The 22,891-nt window shown below is 41.0% G+C and overlaps 1 protein-coding gene across 4 annotated transcripts; it reads left to right on the top strand.

Annotated features, from left to right (window-relative positions):
- The first annotated feature begins 289 nt into the window (after nt 1–289).
- Nucleotides 290–21,253, top strand: LOC111954283 (sorting nexin-14). 4 transcript variants are annotated; one of them, XM_023973884.2, is made up of 30 exons: nt 290–439; nt 616–766; nt 977–1,097; nt 1,409–1,482; nt 1,715–1,793; nt 1,920–1,963; nt 2,067–2,154; nt 2,351–2,435; nt 2,567–2,723; nt 2,972–3,047; nt 3,334–3,378; nt 3,467–3,547; nt 3,909–4,023; nt 4,298–4,453; nt 4,574–4,698; nt 6,731–6,789; nt 7,170–7,196; nt 8,196–8,325; nt 8,685–8,871; nt 9,120–9,203; nt 9,367–9,467; nt 9,984–10,095; nt 10,387–10,427; nt 10,612–10,728; nt 14,837–14,957; nt 16,015–16,179; nt 16,496–16,591; nt 16,882–16,973; nt 17,086–17,142; nt 21,087–21,253. In XM_023973884.2, exons 2-30 carry the CDS (start codon nt 630–632, stop codon nt 21,117–21,119), a joined length of 2,805 nt encoding a protein of 934 aa, XP_023829652.1. In that variant the 5' UTR covers nt 290–439; nt 616–629; the 3' UTR covers nt 21,120–21,253. The 4 variants fall into 4 exon arrangements, with proteins under 4 accessions (XP_023829652.1, XP_070291812.1, XP_070291813.1 ...); XM_070435711.1 differs by lacking the exon at nt 21,087–21,253 and adding an exon at nt 17,507–18,125; XM_070435712.1 differs by lacking the exons at nt 7,170–7,196; nt 21,087–21,253 and adding an exon at nt 17,507–18,125.
- The last annotated feature ends 1,638 nt before the right edge of the window (nt 21,254–22,891 follow it).

Below are 22,891 nucleotides of genomic sequence, written 5' to 3'. Positions count from 1 at the left end.
TAGTACACTACATTCACTACCCTTTTTCTGGAATTTACAGCAATAGTCACAGATTTTATTTTGTTTACTGATCATGTCACTATCAAAACTACGAGTTTAATTGGAAATGCCAGAATTTCCACTATCAATAATAAGGGGATTATTAACAAACGTTACAGAAAATATGAACGCTAATACAACTAAAGTCTACTGGTACTAAAGATTTCCCATTCGCATTTCCGATCTCCCTCTGCTGGGCCTTTCTACTAGTGGCGAGGATTAGAGCCGGAAGTGACGACTGTAGGATTAAGGAAACAGTCGATCTGTCAAGGAAATAATAACGCCAGCTAGCTACAATTAAAATGAAGACATAGTTAGCTATACTTCTATCTGAAACTGACACAAAAGTACAACATGGTTCGCTGTCTGAAGTAGAACTAGCTGCCTGGATTACTCATTTGTAAGTAGCCAGCTAGTTAATGTCGCGTGCCCCTTGATAATTTAAGTAAATTGTAGCTGGGGTGCTGTTACTTTATACTGGTATTACTTCAAATTAGTAGGCTATCCATGTAACTAACTTGCTAGCTACATCTTTCAAGCTAGCGTGAGTAAATAAAATGTTCACATCTTCAACAGACCCCATTTGTAAAATGGAATGTATTCGAGTTTATCTGGAGAGCCTGAAGCAAGGACTGCAAATTGATGTCTTGAGGGAAGTTGGACGTCAATATCCTGTCTTTTGCTTTCTTTTGGTTTTCATGCTGTCATTAACTATACTTCTTAATAGGTAGGTTTTGTGGACAAACGAGGTGGATGTCTATTTTTGAATAAATGACAAATGTTATACCTCATGCTCATGTAATCTGAAGGTCAATTCAGAACTGTCGCGGGGAAAAGTCAGTATAGTATCGTGTCTATACTCATTCTTTCAGAATATTTCATTTTTTTCAGTTGAGGTATTAGACATCTAGCTATGTGTCTGACCTGGTTATTCTAGGTATCTTCACATTCTGATGGTGTTTTGGTCGTTCCTGGCTGGAGTGATTACGTTCTATTGCTCCCTCGGTCCAGAATCACTCCTGCCCAACATCCTGTACACCATAAAGCCCAAGAACAAAGTAAGCACATTCCAAAAACTTAAAGTACAAGGGTCATGTTCACTATGCATCAAATGGAAGAATACGGATTGAAACAGGGAGGGACAGCCTCCTGAACTAAACACTCGTTTTACTTTTCTGTTGCAAATGTTTTCCTTCAGTGTGCCCTAATTAATATGACCCAATAGTCAGAGGGCAATGCAGTGTTTTGTAATTGAGTTGCTTATTACGTTTCTGTAAACAGTTGGTAATTTCTCATTAGTCAGTGGGATATCCAAAAGTAAGTGACAAGTGTTGTAGCTACAGGGTCTCCCTATCTATTCTTCCACCAGCAAGAGCAACAGGAGCTGTTTCCATTGGGACACAGCTGTGCAGTGTGTGGGAAAGTAAAGTGCAAACGTCACAGGTATGTTAGACCACTCAATATAAGCCTAGCACAAATGGAGAACAGACCAAATGTCACGTTTACTTGTATGGCTAATGAATGGAAGCTTGTGTTGAGCAGCAATGAACAGCAGTGGCATTGATTGATTAGTAAAGTCAAAGAAGTATTTGGCATAGTTAATCTGCCACCTAGTGGACACTATGAGTCGGTACTTCTCATTCACATCACTATTGAAATATGTTGTCCTTCACAGACCAACATTACTCCTAGAAAACTATCAGCCATGGTTGGACTTGAAAGTCTACTCCAAAGTCGATGCTTCCATGTCTGAGGTATTGCAATGGGTCATTTTAAATAGGATTTTGATTAGAAATCACAATTATAACAGATTGTTAATCAGTCAATGTCTTTATTGTCCAAATCAGGAAATCCATTTTGTATTATTGTTTGGCCCGTAGGTGCTCGAGTTGGTTCTGGAGAATTTTGTATATCCCTGGTACCGGTGAGTAGATTCTACCACAGTTTGAACATTTGACTTCTCTGTTCTGGGGAGAGGAGAGGGAAGTGTGAATGCATATTTCATTATGCTTTTCTTTACATGACAGGAACATCACAGATGATGAGGCATGTGTAGACGAACTGAGAATGACCTTTCGGTTCTTTGCATCTGTGTTAGTTCGGCGCGCTCAGAAGGTGATGCATAGTTCTCAGTCGATTCAAGTTATGTATGCCTTTAAAAATATATATATATATATTTAACCAGGAAAAGCCCATTGAGACCCAGAGTCTATTTTTCAAGGGAGACCTTGGGTCCACATATTGCTGATTATGGTTAATACATTGTTAATGTACTCAGGCTTTACACTAACTGTGAAAATGTTTCATACAGGTTGATGTCTCCTCAGTTATTTCTGGCAAAATGATGAAAGCAGCCATGAAGCATGTTGAAATAATTGCAAAGGCCAAGCAAAAAGGTTTATTTTCTGTAGATTGGTAACACAAATTGCAGTAAGTTTCTGCACTGCAAGATGTTGGTCAGTAGAGAACTAAATGTGCACTGACTGTGCAAGGCTTAATACTGTGTGTGTGTTTGTGTGTGTTTCAGTGAAGAACACTGAGGGTTTGCAGCAGGCTGCTCTGGATGAGTATGGCCCTGACTTACATTTTGCCCTGCATAGTCGCAAAGATGAGCTCTGTTATCTCAGGAAGGTGACAAAGATGCTATTTGCCTATCTCATGCCTCCCAAAGCCACTGACTGCAGGTAGGCCAAACCAACCAGACAGTTGCATCCCAAATGGCACCCTGCACCCTGTATTGGGCCCATAGGGCAATAGGGCCCATAGGGCAATAGTCAAAAGTAGTGTTGTATCAAGGGAAAAGGGTGCCATTTGGGACACAGCCAGAGTCCGTGTACCTGTTGAAGGGAAAGGAAAACTAAAACATTTATTTTTGAAACAAGGCAATTGGAAACCTGTCTTACTCTGAATCCTGTGTCTTACTCTTTGTCAGATCTCTAGCTGTGCTTATGCAAGAGATCCTGGTAGGCTCTGTGTTCCTCCCCATCATGGATTTCATGGCTGATCCTGTAAGTATGATGATGTATGTGTGCTTAGTGATAGAGGTTGTAGAAGCTAAAGGCCATTCACATGACTCTTGCAAGAACAGCTTTGCGCTGAGCAAGCCATTGTTTTTCAAAGGAGCAGAATCAAGTGAATGGGCCAATTATACAAACTCAGAACTCTCTGCATTAAGATTGTATCGATGAAATGCATGAACGAGCAGAACATTTTAGAACTGGAATTTTAGCAATGTAACTGAGTGGTGGTTGACACATTCCATCTTACTGATGCATTCCTCCTGTTGCTTTTCAGGATTCTGTGAACCACATGGTGCTAATATTCGTTGATGACACTCCAGTAAGTAAATTGCACATTTTACCAATCTTCTAGTGGAAGCATCATGCAGTCGTGCATTTGTGATTCATTCCTCAAATTGTTTTCCCAGTCTGAGCCGGCCATGGAGCCACCATCTACCCTGGTTCCATTCCTGCAGAAATACGCTGACCCTCGTACCAAGAAGACATCTGTAAGTACTTAGTCCTATGGGCACAGAAAGCCCTTGTTACCGACATATCCAGTCCACTGACCAATTAATTGTATGTACAGTACCCTATCAGCCATTACAAGCACAGTGAGAAAGGTAGTTAATGAACTTCAACAGAATACAAAAAAAGAGAAGAGATTGATAGATGAAATATTGGTAGAGAGTTTTGCATGCACAAACACAGGATGTGTTCCAAATGGCCTCCTATTCCCTATATAGTGCATTACTATGGGCTCTATGGGCCCTGTTCAAAAGTAGTTGACTATAAAGGGAACAGGGTGCAATTTAGGGAGCACACACAGCTGCTGAACTCTGTCTTTCCTCCTGCCATCTGGTTTCCCAGGTGCTGAAGCTGGAGCTGAAGGAGATCCGGGAGCAGCAGGACCTTCTGTTCCGCTTCATGAACTTCCTAAAGCAGGAGGGAGCCGTGCACGTGCTCCAGTTCTTACTCACCGTGGGTAAGGACAAATCTCATAGAACCTCATTGGGATTCAAGGTCTTTCCTGCATACTGCTCTATTGAGAGGCATTTATATAAATTCATCAAAGATCCATTTAATGTAAGTCCAGGAGGACATGTAAAATAACCATAGTCAAGCCAGTGATATTTAGAGAGGTACTACACAACCCCACTTATTTTCAGTTATGATTTTGAATTTGAAAGTTTTATAAAGCATAGATCAATCTGGTAACACTAACAGCATTCATCCACTTCTCCTTCATGGGATTACAGAGGAGTTCAATGATAAGATCCTGTGTCCAGAGCTGAGTGAAGCTGAACTGCAGCGTCTGCATGGTGAGGTGCAGCACGTCTACAAGACCTACTGCTTGGAGGAGAGTATCGACAAGATCAGTTTTGACCGCTTCATCGTTGAGGAAATACGAAACAGTAAGCTGTGGTAGTCACTTGGTGCTCACAATTTTACCACAATCATTTAACACAGTGTGATGTGAGATGTGCTCTTTTCTGGAAGTCCATAAACCTTTAAAAACATGTCTCTTGTTTTAGTTGCAGAGGGGTCGTACGAGGGAGTGGTGAAGCTGCAGACTATGCGCTGCCTGTTTGAGGCCTACGAGCATGTCCTGTCCCTGCTGGAGAGCGTATTCACCCCTATGTTCTGCCACAGCGATGGGGTGAGCCCCAGCCATGCACTGACACTACTCTGGTTGAATCCCAATAATCTCTCCTACTTCCTGAAGTTTGTGCTCGTTCACTACTGCCCACCCATTTTAAAACATTGTAATGGTCAAGTAGGCTTCGGCTAGAGGGAGTTTCCATCTCGGAAGTTTACATACACTTAGGTTGGAGTCATTAAAACTAGTTTTTTTCAAACACTCCACAAATTTCTTGTTACCAAACTATAGTTTTGGCAAGTCGGTTAGGACATCTACTTTGTGCATGACACAAGTCATTTTTCCAACAATTGTTTAAAGACAGATTATTTCACTTATAATTCACTGTATCACAATTTCAGTGGGTCAGAAGTTTACATACACTAAGTTTACTGTGCCTTTAAACGGCTTGGAAAATTCCAGAAAATGATCTCATGGCTTTAGAACCTTCTGATAGGCTAATTGACATCATTTGAGTCAATAGGAGGATGTATTTCAAGTACCTGTGGATGTATATCAAGGCCTACCTTCAAACTCAGTGCCTCTTTGCTTGACATCATGGGAAAATCAAAAGAAATCAGGCAGACCTCAGAAAAAAAATTGTAGACCTCCACAAGTCTGGTTCATCCTTGGGAGCAATTTCCAAACGCCTGAAGGTGCCACGTTCATCTGTACAAACAATAGTACGCAAGTATAAACACCATGGGACCACGCAGCCATCATACCGCTCAGGAAGGAGACGCGTTCTGTCTCCTAGAGATGAACGTACTTTGATGCGAAAAGTTCAAATCAATCCTAGAACAACAGCAAAGGACCTTGTGAAGATGCTGGAGGAAACAGGTACAAAAGTATCTATATCCACAGTAAAACGAGTCCTATATCGACATAACCTGAAAGGCCGCTCAGCAAGGAAGAAGCCACTGCTCCAAAACCGCCATAAAAAAGCCAGACTACGGTTTGCAACTGCATATGGGGACAAAGATTGTATTTTTTGTAGAAATGTCCTCTGGTCTGATGAAACAAAAATAGAACTGTTTGGCCCTAATGACCATCGTTATGTTTGGAGGAAAAAGGTGGAGGCTTGCAAGCCAAAGAACACCATCCCAACCGTGAAGCACGGGGGTGGCAGCATCGTGTTGTGGGGGTGTTTTGCTGCAGGAGGGACTGGTGCACTTCACAAAATAGATGGCATCATGAGGAATGGAAATGATGTGGATATATTGAATCAACATCTCAAGACATCAGTCAGTAAGTTAAAACTTGGTCCAAATGGGTCTTCCAAATGGACAATGACCCCAAGCATACTTCCAAAGTTGTGGCAAAATGGCTTAAGGACAACAAAGTCAAGGTATTTGAGTGGCCATCACAAAGCTCTGACCTCAATTCTATAGAAAATTTGTGGGCAGAACTGAAAAAGCGTGTGCGAGCAAGGAGGCCTACAAACATGACTCAGTTCCACCAGTTCTGTCAGGAGGAATGGGCCAAAATTCACCCAACTTATTGTGGAAGGCTACCCAAAACGTTTGACCCAAGTTAAACAATTTAATGGCAATGCTACCAAATACTAATTGAGTGCATGTAAACTTCTGACCCACTGGGAATGTGATGAAAGAAATAAAAGCTGAAATAAATCATTCTCTCTACTATTATTCTGACATTTCACATTCTTAAAATAAAGTGGTGATCCTAACTGACCTAAAACAGGGAATTTTTACTTGGATTAAATAAATGTCAGGAATTGTGAAAAACTGAGCTTAAATGTATTTGGCTAAAGTGTATGTAAACTTCCGACTTCAACTGTACCTGTCATTTTCCTTTCTAATCCATGAAGGGAAGTGAACAAGTGCACATTTCTGGAAAAAATAGAGATTATTGGGACGCAACCTGTACTTTCTATGTGGACATAAACCGTACACCCTAATCTAATCTCCTTCAATGGAATTGTCCTACAACGAGCCTGAACATGATACAATGACAACGTGAACGTTTCAATATACAAAAGCAAGTTGACTAACTGATAACATTTTTCCCATTCATAACTCTATCTCTGCAGTATTTCACACACCTGCTGATGGGGGCAGAGTCTCCAAAAAGGGACTCCAGAATGAACAGGTTTGTGCTCCTGATGGCAATGACTGTAACATTAGAAAGAGGTGTAATATTCTTCTAAGCTGAAGTGTTTAGTGTTGTTTATTTTCACTCAATTATATTATATACACACATATTGTCTCTTTGCATCTAAATAGAGACTTGATTGGAGAGCTTTCATCTTCTTCTAAACAGAAGTGTTAAGTGTAGTTTCAATGGCTATTTCTACACCGTGCATCTTTACTTCTCAGCCAAGACTCCACATTAGGGTGGTGTCTTGTTATTTTTGGACCCTGTAACATAGGCCTGTTTACGCCCACCACAAATGATGGCACTGAAGCTATTTTGTACTATTTGAAGCCTGTAGCTATGGGCTTATGCTGTTTATCTTGCTGTTATTCCAGGAATAGTCTGAGTGTGGATGATATGAGGTGAGTATGTGTTTGGGAATGATGCAGACCAGGTTAATGTCCTGCTGCCGACTGCCGTTGAGTTTGCTGCATGCCAGATATAATTAGCCCAGACTGCAGTGAATGGAACCAAAATGTGCCTTTAGAAAAAGCATTGTGGGGCAATAAGCACTTTTCTTCAGTAGGCTTTTGCAAGCTAGCGTTTTTGTTAAGACTTGCTCTTTACCTTGTATTGCTGTAACTGAACAAAAGTTGGGGTTATATGTAATTGTTTTTATTCAGTTGAATAATTGTTGAACATTCAAGGTAGCAGGTGCTTTGAATAGTATTTTAATTTCTAGTTTTGGCGTTGGAACTCGAGCCACAGAATGGAGAAAGAGGAGAAATATGGTGTTTCCCATGGCCCCATAACTAATCTCCTCTCATACTGTTTCTCTAATGGTCTATCCATGTCTTGTGTGAGCGCCCATAGTTCTCTTGTGTATAATGGACGCCAGATCTCCTTGTCGGGACAGCGTTGGAGGGCCTCAATTTCACCTCTTCAACCTTCCCTTCTTGTCCTTAATATTTGGTCTGCACTAAGTTGCCCATCCAACATTCAAACCTCCACCTTTACTGACATATGGCTAGATGTGAGCCTCAGTCTGTAAGCATGGACTCTTGTACACAACTACAAACTACCTCTCATTGCTTGAGTGCATCTGTTCTCATCTGTCTGCTTGGCATTAGTAGAATGTGCAACGTTTCATAATGTGTGCTCTCTTTGTGTGTTCATGTTTGGATTTGGACCTCAGCATGGCATTTTGACTTTGGACTTATAATTTCAACATCTTTGCAGCATTTTGAATTATTTTGATCTGCATAGCACCATTTGAGGCATCGCTGCATTAACAGCAGATGTTTGGATTAGTGGCATCAACTGTTGATAGCAACAACACATGCAGTTTCACACAGCTGCCTGTCTGGCATTCCATTTCCTTGTGTGTGTTCACTTCTGTGTTCATGTGTGTGCCTGTGAAGGAACATCTCAAAACGAGGGGAGATGTTCGGGATCAGCCGGTTCGGCAGCAAAATCAAAGGCGTCTTCAAGAGCACCACCATGGAGGGGGCGATGCTGCCGTACGCCATGGTCGACGCTGAAGATGAAGCGGTGAGAACTACCCCCCCCCCCCCCCCAAACAAACACTGACACCGAAACCATGATCACATCCCCATCCTCCACCGTGCATATGAATGGGGGATTTCTATTTCTGCATATTGTAACCGCAGGCTGGGTTTCCATAGTGATTTTGATTGAATTGTCAGTTACTTTAGTAGTAAGTACAGTTTAAAAAAAAATAATACACTCCGAGGATAACACTTTAAAGTATCACACAACAATTATTTCCAATTCCAATATAGTTCTTGAATCTTCACACACTAACACATCATTGAACATGCCATACAAATAAAGGATTTTTTATTAATTATATGATGAGTGCCTTTTTGACATCCCATGTTGTGTTGCAGGTTGAGGAAGCGACTATGGTGATGGAGGATGACTCCCCTGTGGAGGCAGCTAGTACTCCAGGAGTCCTGAGGAACTTGTCAGCCTGGAGCATCACCATCCCCTACATTGACTTCTACGATGACGAGGTGAAGAAGGAGAGGGTCCCCGTGTTCTGCATCGACGTGGAACGCAATGACATGAAGGAAGGTGAGGGCACGGCCAGAGCTGTTTATGTTAAAGTCCCAAATGTCACCCTATTCCCTACACAGTGCACTACTTTTGATCAGAGGGCTCTGGTCAAAAGTAGTGTACTTTGTACGGAATATGGTGCCATTTAGGATGCACTATATATGTGTTCTATGAATTATGTGTGGGAATTGGGGAAATATAAAACTGCAGTATTGATGTTGGTTTTCAATTGTGTTGATTCTTGAGTGATTTCTTTTCTGTTTCAGTGGGACATGAAACAGAGGACTGGTCCATCTTCAGACGATACATGGAATTCTACGTTCTAGAAAATAAACTCACTGAGTTCCATGGTAAGACGGCATTGTGTACTTTCTCACATTTCTTCAGAGGAAGTTTACCTGTTTGGCTTTGTCATCTCTGAAGTCCTGTGGTTAGTAGATGTGAGCTTCCATTACCTTTTTTCACATTTGTTATGTGTCACTGGTAGTTTTTAACTTGCTTTTTTTTGCACAGGCTCATTTGCAGATGCACAGCTCCCTTCGAAAAGAATTATAGGACCAAAGAACTATGAGTTCCTATCATCAAAGAGGGAAGAATTTGAGGAGTATTTGCAGGTATTCCTACAAAACATTATGAACTGCTCTTTCCATGATATAGGTAAAAGCTATGATCCCTTATTGATGTCACCTGTTAAATCTACTTCAATCAGTGTAGATGAAGGGGAGGAAACCGGTTAAAGAAGGTTATGGTAGTAGGTGCCAGGTGCACCTGTTTGTGCCAAGACCTGCAACGCTGCTAGGTTTTTCAGGCGCAACAGTTTCCTGTGTGAATCAAGAATGGTCCACCACCCAAAGGACATCCAGCTGACTTGACACAAATGTGGGAAGCATTGTAGTCAACATGGGCCAGCATCCCTGTGGAACGCTTTCGACATTTTGTAGAGTCCACACCCCGACGAATTGAGGCTGTTCTGAGGGCAAAAGGGGGTGCAACTCAATATTAGGAAGGTGATCTTAATGTTATGTACACTGTGTACGTAGGCCTGTTGCTCTGTAGTGTACAGTAACTGTAGTACCTATACAGTTCTATGAAATCGAAACTACTATAATACATGTCTGTGTTGTAAACAGAGACTGCTGCAGCACCCAGAGCTGAGTAACAGTCAGCTGTTGGCAGACTTCCTGTCACCTCACAGCATGGAGACTCAGTTCATGGACAAGATGATGCCTGATGTAAACCTGGGTATGGAGCATCAAATAACACTTATGTATAACACAAGGAGCACTAAAAAGTAATGGGATGTATCCCAAATGGCACCCTATTTCCCATATAGTGCACTACTTTTGACCAGAGCCTAATAGGTGTGCAATGTGTAGGGAATAGGGTGCCAATTGGGATGCATCCTTAATAACCCACACATTCATACAAGGAGGCCTAAAGATGCCATAGAGAAATATAGGATAAATTAATTGTTGATTAGCTATGTAGCACCATGTGTAGCCGTGTTGACAAATTGATTTTATTCCTTCTCAGGTAAAATATTCAGGTCTGTCCCTGGAAAAATTATAAAAGAGGTAAGAGGCATTTATCCAATGGGATTTTAATAGTAGAATATCTCTTGGGATATACTGTGGTTAGTCACTGAAATTATTTCACTCTTAAATAAAGAATATATGATCAGACAATGGTGTTGCAGACCTCCCAGCTCAGTGGTCTGATATTAATCATGATGTTCTGTCTGTTTCCTCTGCCTGCCAGAAAGGACAGAACCTAGAGCCTTTCATCCAGTCCTTCTTCAACTCTTGTGAATCTCCCAAAGTCAAACCCAGCAGGCCTGAGCTGACCATCCTCAGCTCTACTGCGGAGTACAACAAGGTCAGCTACTGTTGCAAATTTCCCAAAACTTTCCCCAAATTCCCTGGTTATACCTAAGTTAAAATCACTGTGCAAAACTCCCCATCTGTCCTGAGTACACTTGGCCTATACATACTTCACAGTGGAAACACTATGTACACCCCTCCCATCCAGCTCAGCTATATGTAAGGATATATCCTGCCTCAGTGGACAGCCTTAATAACTGATTATCTTCTTACCCCTGCTCTCTGCCAGGATGTTCTCACTTACAGTTGAAGTCGGAAGTTTACATACACCTTAGCCAAATACATATAAACTCAGTTTTTCCACAATTCCTGACATTTAATCCTTGTAAGAATCCCTGTCTTAGGTCAGTTAGGATCACCACTTTATTTTAAGAATGTGAAATGTCAGAATAATAGTAGAGAGAATGATTTATTTCAGCTTTAATTTCTTTCATCACATTCCCAGTGGGTCAGAAGTTTACATACACTCAATTAGTATTTGGTAGCATTGCCTTTAAATTGTTTAACTTGGGTCAAACATTTTGGGTATCCTTCCACAAGCTTCCCACAATAAGTTGGATGAATTTTGTCCCATTCCTCCTGACAGAGCTGGTGGAACTGAGTCATGTTTGTAGGCCTCCTTGATCGCACACGCTTTTTCAGTTCTGCCCACAAATTTTCTATAGGATTGAGGTCAGGGCTTTGTGATGGCCACTCAAATACCTTGACTTTGTTGTCCTTAAGCCATTTTGCCACAACTTTGGAAGTATGCTTGGGGTCATTGTCCATTTGGAAGACCCATTTGCGACCAAGTTTTAACTTACTGACTGATGTCTTGAGATGTTGATTCAATATATCCACATAATTTCCATTCCTCATGATGCCATCTATTTTGTGAAGTGCACCAGTCCCTCCTGTAGCAAAGCACCCCCACAACATGATGCTGCCACCCTCGTGCTTCACGGTTGGGATGGTGTTCTTCAGCTTGCAAGCCTCCCCCTTTTTCCTCCAAACATATCGATGGTCATTATGGCCAAACAGTTCTATTTTTGTTTCATCAGACCAGAGGACATTTCCCCAAAAAGTACGATCTTTGTCCCCAGTTGCAGTTGCAAATCGTAGTCTGGCTTTTTTATGGCGGTTTTAGAGCAGTGGCTTCTTCCTTGCTGAGCGGCCTTTCAGGTTATGTCGATATAGGACTCGTTTTACTGTGGATATCGATACTTTTGTACCTGTTTCCTCCAGCATCTTCACAAGGTCCTTTGCTGTTGTTCTGGGATTGAGTTGCACTTTTCACACCAAAGTACGTTCATCTCTAGGAGACAGAACGCGTCGCCTTCCTGAGCGATATGACGGCTGCGTGGTCCCATGGTGTTTATACTTGCGTACTATTGTTTGTACAGATGAACGTGGTACCTTCAGGCGTTTGGAAATTGCTCCCAAGGATGAACCAGACTTGTGGAGGTCTACAGTTTATTTTCTAAGGTCTTGGCTGATTTCTTTTGATTTCCCATGATGTCAAGCAAAGTTCGAAGGTAGGCCTTGAAATACATCCACAGGTACACCTCCAATTGACGCAAATGATGTCAATTAGCCTATCAGAAGCTTCTAAAGCCTTGCCATCATTTTCTGCAATTTTCCAAGCTGTTTAAAGGCACAGTTAACTTAGTGTATGTAAACTTCTGACCCACTGGAATTATGATACAGTGAATTATATGTGAAATAATCTCTGTTAAACAATTGTTGTAAAAATGACTTGTCATACACAAAGTAGATGTCCTAACCGACTTGCCAAAACTATAGTTTGTTAACAAGACATTTTGTGGAGTGGTTGAAAAACAAGTTTTAATGACTCCAACCTAAGTGTATGTAAACATCCGACTTCAACTGTATGTCAGAACGATAAATCTTTACACACTCCTTCCCAGAAACATAAACCAAGACTGTTCCGGTCATTCCAGGGTTTATCACTTTTGGAAGAAGAACATTTTCCACTGAAACTATGCATATAAAAAACAGACTTTTGATATGTACAGTCGTGGCCAAAAGTTTTGAGAATGACACAAATATTAATTTTCACAAAGTCTGCTGCCTCAGTTTGTATGATGGCAAATTGCATATACTCCAGAATGTTATGAAGAGTGATAAGATGAATTGCAATTAATTGCAAAGTCCCTCGTTGCAATGCTAATGAACTGAATCCCCAAAAAACATTTCCACTGCATTTCAGCCCTGTCACAAAAGGACCAGCTGACATCATGTCAGTGATTCTCTCGTTAACACAGGTGTGAGTGTTGACAAGGCTGGAGATCACTCTGTCATGCTGATTGAGTTTGAATAACAGACTGGAAGCTTCAAAAGGAGGGTGGTGCTTGGACGCATTGTTCTTCCTCTGTCAACCATGGTTACATGCAAGGAAACACGTACCGTCATCATTGCTTTGCACAAAAAGGGCTTCACAGGCAAGGATATTGCTTCCAGTAAGATTGCACTTAATCAACCATTTATCCGATCATCAAGAGCTTCAAGGAGAGCGGTTCAATTGTTGTGAAGAAGGCTTCAGGGTGCCCAAGAAAGTCCAGCAAGCGCCAAGCCCGTCTCCTAAAGTTGATTCCGCTGCGGGATCGGGGCACCACCAGTACAGAGCTTGCTCAGGAATGGCAGCAGGCAGGTGTGAGTGCATCTGCATGCAGTGAGGCGAAGAGTTTTAGAGGATGGCCTGGTGTCAAGAAGGGCAGCAAAGAAGCCACTTCTCTCCAGGAAAAACATCAGGGACAGACTGATATTCTGCAAAAGGTACAGAGATTGGACTGCTGAAGACTGGGGTAAAGTAATTTTCTCTGATGAATCCTCTTGACGATTGTTTGGGGCATCTGGAAAAAAGCTTGTCCAGAGAAGACAAGGTGAGCGCTACCATCAGTCCTGTGTCATGCCAACAGTAAAGCATCCTGAGACCATTCATGTGTGGGGTTGCTTTTCAGCCAAGGGAGTGGGCTCACTTACAATTTTGCCTAAGAACACAGCCATGAATAAAGAATGGTACCAACACATCCTCCGAGAGCAACTTCTCCCAACCATCCAGGAACAGTTTGGTGACGAAAAATGCCTTTTCCAGCATGATGGGGCACCTTGCCATAAGGCAAAAGTGATAACTAAGTGACTCGGGGAACAAAACATTGATATTTTGGGTCCATGGCCAGGAAACTCTCCAGCCCTTAATCCCATTGAGAACTTGTGGTCAATCCTCAAGAGGCGGGTGGACAAACAAAAACCCACAAATTCTGACAAACTCTAAGCATTGATTATGCAAGATTGGGCTGCCATCAGTCAGGATGTGGCTCAGAAGTTAATTGACAGCATGCCAGGGCAGATTGCAGAGGTCTTGAAAAAGAAGGGTCAATATTGCAAATATTGACTCTGCATCAACTTCATGTAATTGTCAATGAAATGCTTGTAATTATACTTCAGTATTCCATAGTAACATCTGACAAAAATATCTAAAGACACTGAAGCAGCAAACTTTGTGGAAATTAATATTTGTGTCATTCTCAAAACTTTTGGCCACAACTGTACAGTGCCTTGCAAAAGTATTCATCCCCCTTGGCGTTTTTCCTATTTTGTTGCATTACAACCTGTAATTTAAATAGATTTTTATTTGGATTTCATGTAATGGACATACACAAAATAGTCCAAATTGGTGAAGTGAAATGAAAAAAAATTACTTATTTCAAAAAATAATAATAAAAAGTAAAAGTGGTACTTGCATATGTATTCACCCCCTTTGCTATGAAGCCCCTAAATAAGATCTGGTGCAACCAATTACCTTCAGAAGTCACATGATTAGTTAAAGTCCACCTGTGTGCAATCTAAGTGTCACATGATCTCAGTATACATACACCTGTTCTGTAAATCAAATTATTACAAACCCCCAACAAATCAATTTTAATACCAGGTTGTAAGGCAACAAAATAGGAAAAATGCCAAGGGGGATGAATACTTTTGCAAGCATGTAAGACAGTGTTAGGAAGAAGATGGCTTTACTGACTGCCCTGTAGCTCTGAACTGCCTTGACAGTTGTATTTTTCATTCTGTCAATATAATAGTGTCCCTTCCAATCTCCCTAGCTCTCCAATGACCTCTACAAAAACAATGCTGATCTGTCTGGGACCCTGGAGACACATAACCGGAACTACTTTATGGAGATGATCTCAGTAGACGGGATGTATGACTACATGATGTTTATGGGTAAGTGACCAGGCACAAGTAGTAGTTCCCTTTAACAGAGAAGAACTGAACTATGTGGTACATTCCCCAGCACTCAAACAGAAGGGAGAACAAACAATGAGTCACTGACAACAACCAAAACAAGTGGGGTTTTAGGAGGTGTTCTGAAAGACACTCATGGGGGTGTCCACAGAAAGTTGACTAGCAACAACAACTGGAACCTAAGAGACCCACCATGAGTGCCCACTAAATTTGCAGAACAAGAAGCAAACAAAAGAAAAACCCACACCAAACTAAAGAGGTGGAGTGAAACAAAATCAGATAAAGGATTGTTTGTCTAAAAATCAAAATAGATAGCACCAACTAAAGGTGTTAACCCTCCGCATCTATCAAGACAACTGGGGCAGCCACTCTTAAATAGCACTTGGGCCAGCACAGGTGAAACACCTTACCACTAACAAGACGGAAACCAGCACAGGTGTAACACATACTGACTAATGAGGTGACACCAATTGGTGCGCCCTACGTGGTAACGAGCTAAAGACCAACCTCAAAACATAAATGGAAAAAACCAACGCTTGTAACATATGACAAACTGTTGTAGGATTCAGCCAAGAGACATTTTTTAAAACATTTTAGGCATTTAGCACAGTGTTTCCCAACTCCAGTCCTTCAGTACCCCCAACAGCACACATTTTTGTTGTAGCCTCGGACAAACTCACCTGATTCAACTTGTCAACTAATCCTCAAGCCCTCAATGAGCTGAATCAGGTGTTTGTCCAGGGCTACAACAAAAATGTGTGCTGTTGGGGGTACTGGAGTTGGGAAACACTGATTTAGCAGACTCTCTTATCCAGAGTGACTTGCTCAAGGGCACATTGACATATTTTTCAACTAATCGGCTCGGGGATTCGAACCAGTGACCTTTCAGAGTTTTAGCACTATCAGTGATGGCCACCACAGTGTTTGTCATGATAGAAAGTTTTTAGGATGGTTTGCGTATCCTGACTGTCAGACGCACACCTGTTGCCCAGTCATGATTCTTTTCATTGTCTTTGGTGTTGTGTTTGATGGACAGGTCGAGTCGTGTTCCACATGCCAGACTGGTTGCATCACATCCTGTCAGGGGGGCGGATCTTGCTCAAGAACACATTGGAGGCCTACATGGATAACTACATTCAAAACAAACTGGAGATGATCCTGCAGGAGCACCGTGTGGTGTCTCTCGTCACCATGCTCAGAGGTACTGTGTGTGTGTTGGTCTCTCTCCGTGTGTGTGTGTGTTTCTGCGTGCGGTCGCTTGTGTATGTTCCTTCAGTAACGCATCCTGTTTTGTTGACATTCTCCCCCAACCCCCTCCTATTTCCTTCCTAAGGCTCCACCAAAGGTTTTTAGGGCAGCATACAATCACTGTAGATGTGCTGTTTCACTTCAGTGCTCATCCAAATCCAATCACCATGATATTGTTTGTTATCCCATGTCCATTGAGGTCTGGGATTGCCCTGCCTTACTTAATCCAGCTCTCCTAAACTCATAATTAATTTTCTGCCCAATTTCAGATGCTGTGTTCTGCGAGAACAGTGAGGAACGCACCACAGGAGACAAGCAGAGAAGAGCCAAGAAGGCATTTGAAGAGATGATTAATTATCTGCCAGGTTAGACCCAGGCTTTGGCTGACTATTAATATTATCTCTACTCAGTAGTTTTCTTTTGCCATATTCACCTGCTCTGAGTGGGAAAAATAGTTTTGAGCGGTCATCCAACCTGGAATTGCAAGTCGGAAACTCTGGGATCATCCTAGACAGTTTCCTCCAATCCCAGATATTTTCCATTGTAGAAACATTACAGTTTCACCAATCAGTCCCATTAATGGCAAAGGCAGATAACATTGGCCTCAGTTCAGCTGTACAGTATTGCTATGTCTTTCTGTCTTTTCACCTTGTAGACTTTATGGAAAAGTGCATTGGACAGGAGGCCAAGTACGAGGGCATCCGACTTCTCTTTGACGGCTTCCAGCAGCCACTTCTCAACAAGCAGGTAAAGCTGAAAGGCACACATGAAGACGAGTAACAGTTTCTCTGCAGCCAAGGTCTCATGGCGATATTAACTGTTTTCTCTCCTCTTGTTTCTGTCTTTTGGCTCCCCTAAGATGACTTACGTTCTGATGGATATTGCTGTCGAAGAACTGTTTCCAGAACTCTGCAAGGTAAACTTCTGAGAATCAGCTATACAGTGCCTTGCAAAAGTATTCATCCCCCTTGGCGTTTTTCCTATTTTGTTGCATTACAACCTGTAATTTAAATAGATTTTTATTTGGATTTCATGTAATGGACATACACAAAATAGTCCAAATTGGTGAAGTGAAATGAAAAGAATTCCTTATTTCAAATAAAATGTAAAAGTGGTACATGTATATGTATTCACCTCCTTTGCTATGAAGCCCCTAAATAAGATCTGGTGCAACCAATTACCTTCAGAAGTCACATGATTAGTTAAAGTCCACCTGTGTGCAATCTAAGTGTCACATGATCTGTCACATGATCTCAGTATACATACATCTGTTCTGAAAGGCCCCAGAGTCTGCAACACCACTAAGCAAGAGGCACCACCAAGCAAGCAGCACTATGACGACCAAGGAGCTCTCCAAACAGGTCAGGGTTGGCTTATTAAAAAAATCAGGGTTGGGTTATAAAAAAAATCTGAAACTTTGAACATCCCACGGAGCATAATTAAATCCATTATTAGAAGAAAGAAAAAATGGAAAGAATATGGCACCACAACAAACCTGCCAAGAGAGGGCCGCCCACCAAAACTCACAGACCAGGCAAGGAGGGCATCAATCATAGAGTCAACAAAGAGACCAAAGATAACCCTGAAGGAGCTGCAAAGCTCCACCGCCGGAGATTGGAGTATCTGTCCATAGGACCACTTTAAGCCGTACACTCCAGAGAGCTGGGCTTTACAGAAGAGTGGCCAGAAAAAGCCATTGCTTAAAGAAATAAATTGGTGTTCGCCAAATGGCATGTGGGAGACTCCCCAAACATTGAAGAAGGTACTCTGGTCAGATGAGACTAAAATATAGCATTTTGGCCATCAAGGAAAACGCTATGTCTGGCGCAAACCCAACACCTCTCATCACCCCGAGAACCCCATCCCTACAGAGATTTGAGACTGGGACGGAGGTTCACTTGGGACGGAGGACAATGACCTTAAGCATACTGCTAAAGTAACACTCAAGTGGTTTAAGGGGAAACATTTAAATGTCTTGGAATGGCCTAGTCAAAGCCCAGATCTCAATCCAATTGAGAATATGTAGTATGACTTAAAGATTTCTGTACACCAGCAGAACCCATCCAACTTGAAGGAGCTAGAACTTGAAGAATGGGCAAAAATCCCAGTGGCTTGATGTTCCAAGCTTATAGAGACATGCCCCAAGAGACTTGCAGCTGTAATTGCTGCATCTTGCTCCTTTGCACCCCAGTATCTCTACTTGCACATTCATCTTCTGCATATCTACCATTCCAGTGTTTAATTGCTATATTGTAACTACTTCGCCACCATGGCCTATTTATTGCCTTAACTCCCTTATCTTACCTCATTTGCACTCACTGTATATAGACTTTTTGTTTTCTTTTGTTCTACTGTATTATTGACTGTATGTTTTGTTTATTCCATGTGTAACTCTCTGTTGTTGTATGTGTCGAACTGCTTTGCTTTATCTTGGCCAGGTCGCAGTTGCAAATGAGAACTTGTTCTCAACTAGCCTACCTGGTTAAATAAAGGTGAAATAAATTAAATAAAAATAAGGTGGCTCTACAAAGTATTGACTTTGGGGGGGTGAAAAGTTATGCAAGTTCAGTTTGTCTTATTTCTTGTTTGTTTCACAATAAAAACATATTTTACATCTTCAAAGTGGTAGGCATGTTGTGTAAATCAAATGATACAAACCCCCCCAAAATCCATTTTAATTCCAGTTGTAAGGCAACAAAATATGAAAAATTCCACGGGGGGTGAATACTTTCGCAAGCCACTGTATGCAGGGAAACCATTCGTAATACGTTTGTCATATGTATGCCTACTTACTACAATGCAATTACTATGCTGTATACGGTAACCTTAGCTGTGTTCTTAAAAGGAAACTGGACAGATTCTGTTTCTTATTCTGGGAGCTAATGAAGTTACTGTGTATTTGCTTGTATTACACCAATAAATGTAAAGTTACCAAACACAGCTTTAGATAGTGTCTTGCAAAAGTATTCAGACCCCTTGGATTTCTTCACATTTTATTGCGTTACAAAGTGTGATTAAAACAGATTTAATTATATATATTTTTTCAACAATATACACAATACTCTGTCAGTGTCTGAAGAATGCTAACTTTTTTGATGAATAAAAATGTAATAAATAAAATACAGTAATTGCATAAGTATTCAGCTCCCTTAGTCCATACATGTTAGAAACTCTTAAGGAGTGATAACAGCTGTGAGTCTTCTTGGGTAAGTGTCTAAGAGTTTTGCACACCACGATTGTGCAATATTTGCCTATTTTATTTTTCCTTGTAAATATTATTCATACTCTGTCAAGATGTTGAGGATCATGGCTAGACAGCAATTCAAGTGTTGCCATAGTATTTCAAGCAGATTGAAGTAAAACTGTAACTTGGCCACTCGGGAACATTCACTGTCTTCTTGGTAATCAACTCCAGTGTATATTTGGCTTTGTGTTGTATGTTATTGTCCTGCTGAAAGGTGAATTAATCTCCCAGTGTCTGGTGTAAAGCAGACTGAAGCAGGTTTCCCTTTAGGATTTTGCCTGTGCTTCTTTTTATCCTGATACCCATGCCATGCCGCAGCCACCACGCTGGACAATAAGAAGGCAATTACTCGGTGATGTGTTGTGTAGGGTTTTGCATTTATGCCAAAAAGTGTATTCTTTGCCATGTTTTTTTTGCAGTATTACTGTAGTGCCTTGTTGCATACAAGATGCATGTTTTTTTTTTTTGTATATTTGTCTTCTTTTCACTCTGTCATTTAGGTCATTATTGTGGAGTCACTACAATGATCCATCCTCAGTTTTCTCCCATCACAGCCATTGAACTCCATTTATGTTTTAAAATCACTAATGGTAACATCCCTGAGCAGTTTCCTTCCTATCCTGCAGCTCAGTTCTTTGATGTGTCTTGCTCGTTTAATACAGCATAACTAGAGCTGGGACGGGCAACCCTGGTCCTGGAGGGCCACAGGCACTTTATACGTTTGATTTAACCAACCTGGAAGACCAGGTGTTTTGAATTTAGGTAATCACTGAACTGATCAATTAGCTCAGTTGGTCAAGTGTGGTGCCTAGTTGGAACAAAATGCTGCAGTACGTGCGGCACTCCAGGAACAGGGTTGCCGACCCCTGAACTAGACCATGCTGTGTCTGGGTGGTTTATTAATATACTGTATAATTCACAGCATAATTATTAACTACTAGACCATGCTTAAAGAGATATTCAATGTCAGATGTTTTATTGTCATCTACCAATCACGGCCCTTTTTATGAGGCTTTCAAAAAAGCTTCCTGGTCTTTGTAGTTGAATCTGTGCTTGAAATTCAATACTTGACTGAGGGCCCTTACAGATGTATGTATGTGGGACAAAGGAAGGGTTAGTCATTTAAAAATCATTTCAACCCCTATAATTTCAGTGAGTCCATGTAACTTTGTATTTGATTTGTTAAGCCACATTTTACTCCTGAACTAATTTAGGCTTGCCTTAACAAAGGGTCTGAATAGTTATGCAACAACTGTTAGTTATATATATTTTTTATTCATAAAAAAAAAAAAAATCTTACATTTTGACAGAGTATTTTGTGTATATTGTTGACAAAAATAATATAATTATATCTGTTTTAATCCCACTTTGTAACACAATAAAATGTGAAGGAAATCCAAGGGGTCTGAATACTTTAGCAAGGCACCGTATATTGTATTTAACTTAAGCTTCTCTCTGCCATAGGGCCCCTGAAAGTAAACACTCACTTTGTGTTTCAACTAGGGGGTAATCAACCGGATGTCTTTTCCAAACTATTTATAAATGAAGTGAAAGTAGAACGGTAACAGAATGTAGGTTGTGTACCTCCCTGCTGATACTGTATGTTGTCTCTTCAGCAGGGACAAGGGGAGCCCTTCGGCAGACAGTAACCAGTGAATTTAGATAACAGCTTGCTTCCCTTTTCTGGAGCCAAAGTGCAATACAGCAAATTCCAATTTCTCTGGGAGCATATATCAACATTCCAATGTATAATGCATTAATAAAAATATATTTATAGATTTTACTGGGTGGTCAAATATTTTACTTATTGGATATAATAATGCCTTGCTGATCTTTAGTTAGATGTCTTCACTTCTCCAAGTGAGATGACTGTTTTAAAGACCAATTTGAATCTGTTTCTGTATTTTGTATGGTAACTGTAGGTTCATTTGTGTCATTTTACAGCTGAGAAGCAGGTTGGCGCAATAAGCTGAGCACTAAGACCTGTTTTGTTTCTCACATTCAATTTGTTTGTCAGCTTCTGTTTTCTAAAATGAGGTTGTGTCCTGCATATGACCTAATGTGATTTCCATCTCCCTTCCCTCCTTGGAGTCTCATTTCTGCCCTGATAATGTTTTAGTCCACTGTGAAAAGGAGATACTTTCCATGCAGTGTTCCATGGATGTAGTAATTGGCAACACCATGTACATTCCCACTGGTCAGAGCCAGCTGGGTCGGAGCCATCAGTGGAGACTAATAGCTGGCCCCTGTGAATAATGAAGCTTGTGTTTGTGGGCAATCCAGAGACAGAATGGTACTTGTCCTCAGAATACTACTCTACCCCGTGGCCCTGACATAGTTCTGATGAATAGTGAGAGCATCAAAGCTCAAGGTTACATCACTCACAAGTTAAAGAGTAATTGTGAGGGGTGTTATGAAATTCTTTCCTTTGAGAAATACTACATTCGATGGAATTACGCCTGGGCGGCATTTCATAATTCATGTGTTTTTCTTTGTTTTTAAGAAGTTTAAGATGAGCTCTTTTTTGGGGGGGGGGTCATGACAATTTATTGGTATTTTTAAGTAACAGCGTTACTGTTGAATTGTTACAGTTGGTGAAATAGCTGCTAGACGTTCAAAAAACAGTAAGGAGAACAGTTTGTTCATTTACCTGTATAACCTTCAGGCTTTAGGTACATCATATCAGTATATTGTACTATTACCAACCTTGTTGCAATATCACAACACCAAATATAAAATGTTAGAGGTCACAATTTTATCATAGGCTATTTAGAAATTACAACTCAAAAAAACATTCCCTCTTTGATGTACAAAACATTAAGAACACCTGTTCTTTCCATGACCAGGTGAAAGCTAGGATCCCTTATTGATGTCACTTGTTAAATCCACTTGAATCAGTGAATGATCAAGACAAAATATTTCAGTGCCTTTGAACGGGGTATGGTATTAGGGTGCTGGGCGCACCGGTTTGTGTCAAGAACTGCAACGCTGCTGAGTTTTTCACGCTCAGCAGTTTCCTGTGTGAATTAAGAATACCAAGTGTATCCGTTTCCTGCTACCTCATTACTTTGAGTGGGTATGTCCTGTAAATAGAGTTTCTCTAAATGTTTACAAAAGGTTGATCGCCAACTTGTTTATCCCACCTTGAGAGATTATATTTCATGTCTAAAAGAGCTTCAAAATATTGACAAAACTATTCTGGAGCTCTGTGTTTGGACACCCTATCCCATAAACAAAGTCTATTCTATCCGTATCATGGACATTCGTTGTTACAGCGTGATTGACATTTAAAGGTAATGTCCTCCTTTAGCGGAGACTGCATATGTCGGCTCAATCGGAAATTACCTTTACATTTCTATCCCAAAATCTGTAACGCTTCAGTCCTAATGCTGGTTAAGCAGGCTCTGCCAAGGGCACACAC

The sequence above is a fragment of the Salvelinus sp. IW2-2015 genome, linkage group LG28 (genome assembly GCF_002910315.2).
Source record: "Salvelinus sp. IW2-2015 linkage group LG28, ASM291031v2, whole genome shotgun sequence".
NCBI classification, from domain to species: domain Eukaryota; kingdom Metazoa; phylum Chordata; class Actinopteri; order Salmoniformes; family Salmonidae; genus Salvelinus; species Salvelinus sp. IW2-2015.
This window is presented reverse-complemented; position numbering and strand designations above follow the sequence as displayed.